This window comes from Hipposideros armiger, unplaced genomic scaffold, assembly GCF_001890085.2.
Source record: "Hipposideros armiger isolate ML-2016 unplaced genomic scaffold, ASM189008v1 scaffold_799, whole genome shotgun sequence".
In the NCBI taxonomy this organism is placed as follows: Eukaryota; Metazoa; Chordata; class Mammalia; order Chiroptera; family Hipposideridae; genus Hipposideros; species Hipposideros armiger.
In genome coordinates, this window is record NW_017732149.1 from 147,092 (window position 1) to 150,620 (window position 3,529).

The 3,529-nt window shown below is 45.0% G+C and overlaps 1 protein-coding gene across 1 annotated transcript in view; it reads left to right on the top strand.

The window, feature by feature from the left end:
* Window positions 1-3,529, top strand: part of PRSS36 (serine protease 36) — a 17,226-nt gene that overhangs the window by 2,755 nt on the left and 10,942 nt on the right. Inside the window, exon 6 of the mRNA XM_019628515.1 lies at window positions 317-509. Within this exon, the coding sequence (XP_019484060.1) occupies window positions 317-509 (193 nt within the window). The remainder of the gene's footprint in view (window positions 1-316; window positions 510-3,529) is intronic.

A 3,529-nucleotide genomic window follows, 5' to 3' on the forward strand; every position in this document is an offset into this window, starting at 1 on the left:
GCTGGCTACATACGGTAGCCCATGGCAACCCACTGCCACAGGGGCTGCAGCCTACACTGTTGCTGGCGACTCACGGCAGCCCAGCTCCAAGTTGAGCTGTTGTTCAGCATCTTAGCTGTAGAGGGCAGTGTCACTGGCCCTCACAGCAGACAGTTTTGAGCAGCTCCTTGTGCCAGACTCTGTTAGGCGTTAGAGATGCGCTGTCAACATAACAAGGGAAATCCCAGCCTTCCTCGAGTTTACTTTTTCCAGGGCAGACAATCATGATACTCACTTAGCTAAGTAAGCAAACACTTACTCCATACCCACATCACAGCATTTTTTCTCTGGTTCTGCCCACAGACCCCCTGCCTCTCCCCTGGGTGCTGCAGGAAGTGGAGCTAAGGCTGGTGGGAGAGGCGGCCTGTCAGTGTCTCTACAGCCGGCCAGGCCCCTTCAACCTCACTTTTCAGCTATTGCCAGGGATGCTATGTGCTGGCTACCCAGAGGGCCGCAAGGATACCTGCCAGGTGAGGGGAAGCCCCAGCACCTTCCTGGAAGGGCCAGACAGAGCCCTATGGGTTCCATAGGAAGCAGTATGAGAAACAGACAAACACCATCTCTCTCATGTCGCTGAGCCTCATCTGCAAAAAGAGGACAAGATTGTCAATGGATGGAGTTGACTATAAATGGATAGACCTGGGATTCAACAAGTGGGTACTGTTATTTATGGCAGCATAGTGCAGAGATTACATGCCAGACTCCAGAGTGATGCAGCCTGGTTTGAAGCTCGGCACTTATTAGCTAGCTGTGTGACCTTGGCCAAGTTATGAAACCTCTCTGTGTCCAGACTTTCTCATCTGGAAGATGGAGATGATAGTGCTACCTCCCTCATAGAGTGGTTATGCTGATTAAATGAATTTGTATATGTAAGAGCACTTAGAGTATGGCCCTTAATAAGAGCTAAATAAGTAATAGCTATTATTAATTATTATTATTATTATTATTATTATTATTATTACCCCACCTCCCAGCTCATAGGACAGCACCTGTTACTTCATAGACAATAAATAGTTATATTTATAATGAATTATTCCTTCACCTGAGGGAATTTTCCAGATAACCTGCTGTGGGCCAAAACATAGTATAGTTTAACCATTTCCCCAGAAACCTTCCTTAAATGACACACATTTTTTTTTAAAAGATTTTTTTATTGGGGAATTGGGGGGATGGGAACAGTGCTAGGGAATTGGGGGAAGGGGACTTGCATGTCAGAAGAGGAAGGGGAGGTGNAAAAAAAAATCAATACTCCTTCCCACAAATGTACATGAGCTGTCCTATACACCATGCTCCTGACCCCCACAATACCCAGATTCACAGCCAGCACAGCCAAGAAATACCAGGTCAGAGCTAGATCAACATTGGTGCCATGTGAGCCTCAATTTCCCCATCTCACGATAAGTAGGTATCAGGACACATTGAGAAAACAGGTGACATAACAGTCACCATTTCTCTGGCTGTGGTCCGCAGAAAAATGGCTCCCAGAGATGCCCAATTCCCAAAAATTATGAGTATTTTACCTTACGTGGCCAAAGAGGCTTTGCAGATGTGATAAAGGGTGTGGACCTTGAGTAAGGAAGACGATCCTGGATTATCCATGGGGGGCCCCGTGTAATCACATGAATCCTTAAACTCAGAACTTTCCTGGTTTTGGTCTGAGAGAAAGATATAAAGACAGAAAAGGGGTCAGAGATATGCAATGCTGCTGCCTCTGAAGATGGAGGAAGGGAACCACGAGCCAAGGAATAACAGAGCAGCCTCTACAGGCTGGAAAAGATAAAGCAATGGATTCTTCCCAAAAGCCTCCAGGAAGGAGCACAGCCCTAATGCACCACCATTTTCGCCCAGCAAGAGCCATGTCAGACTTCTAACAATCAGCATTGTAAGATAATAAATTTGCTAGTTTTAAGCTACTACGTGTATGGTAAACTGTATCAGCAATTGAAAACGAATACACCCCCTACCACTCATCAGATCAGCAGAGAGCTGTGTATCCAGGTATTGCCTCTCTTACCCAGAGGCACATTAAAATAAAATATAATTATTTTATTGACTGTGGTTGGTTTAATCTTGGTGTTATTGGCTGCCATTAAGCAGCACTATAAAAGTCAACCTTATGAAGTTCTTTGTTGCTTTTGCCATAATTATGTGCTGAGTAAGATTTCATTAAGCCAAAGTGTCCTCTCCATGAGAACATATAGGAGAAATTGACTTTCTGTCCTAGTACCTGGAAGAGAGAGAGACTCCTGCTCGGGTTTCCCTCTGTGCTGGCTGTTAGGAAGCTTAAAGCAGAGATTCTTGGGGTGGAAGAACGATCAGAATCACCCGGGGAAATTTTAAACTGTACTTGCTCCCCCCAGAAATTCCAGCCTGTCTCCCTTGAGGAAAGTTCTCCCTCCCTACCACAAGACTCATTGCTTTGGCGAGCCCCTGTGGTATTTAGAGGAGCAAGTCCTACTCCTCAGATCTCTGGTTGGGGAAAGAGTTAAGAATCAGTCTCAGAGCAGCAGTTCTCCAAGATGGTCTGGGAACTCCTGGAGGGGTCCCCAAGACCCTTTCAGGGCGTGCCCAAAGCCAAAACTATTTTCATGACATTAAGTGTACTGTGTAGGTTTTTAAAGGGTACTTGAGACATGATATCCCCAAAGTCTGGGTGTGGAAGCAGATATGAGACTATGTAGGTTTTCATTAACATAACACAGATTTATGATTTTTAAGTGAATGAAGACGTCTTTTAAATATTTCTCGGTTTCAATTTCAAATGCAGTAAATACTGATAAATATAATCCACGTAAGCAAACACTCTTTGGATTCCTCAGTAATTTTTAGGGTGCAGGGATGTCCTGAGCCCACACTGTGTGAGAACCACTGAAGTGGAGCCAGCAGTTTGCGGGTGAGGGGCTTCATGGTTTGCACGTTTTGCTCTAACCGCCCTACACACTCTCTTCTTCCCAACCTTTAAACAATGCCGGTTGCCTCATTTTTCTGAGTGTTTGCGGAATAAATGACTGGTTCTTTATCCCTGGAGGGACAAATGCCTACAAACGAGTGCCCGAGGGGACTTAGAAACACTAGGGTTGTGTTAGCAGTGCCATCAAGTTTACCTTCCTTGTCTGCCATGGGTTAACGAAGGCTGCCAAGGTGAGCAGTTGAATCCAGTCAATTGTCTACATTCCCAACCTCCCACATCACCTCTCCTTTCCCCTCTCTCTTGCTCTCAATAAAGCACAGCATGTAGCCTTTCCCTAGTCCTTGGTTTTCTAGGGAAACTGGACTAACAGAGCAATATTATTATTAGCTTGTATTATTGGTAAGAAAATAGATATGTGTGTGTGGATATTCTTTGTCTGACCCTTATCAGACGTCCTCAGAAAGAGTCAGGAGGCTTTGCCAGAAATAAATGACCAAGATTTATTCGAGGGTCCTAGGGTTTGCTAATGAGAAACACTACCAGACCATACCCGGTGTTCCAAGGGAGAAAGAAAAGTCC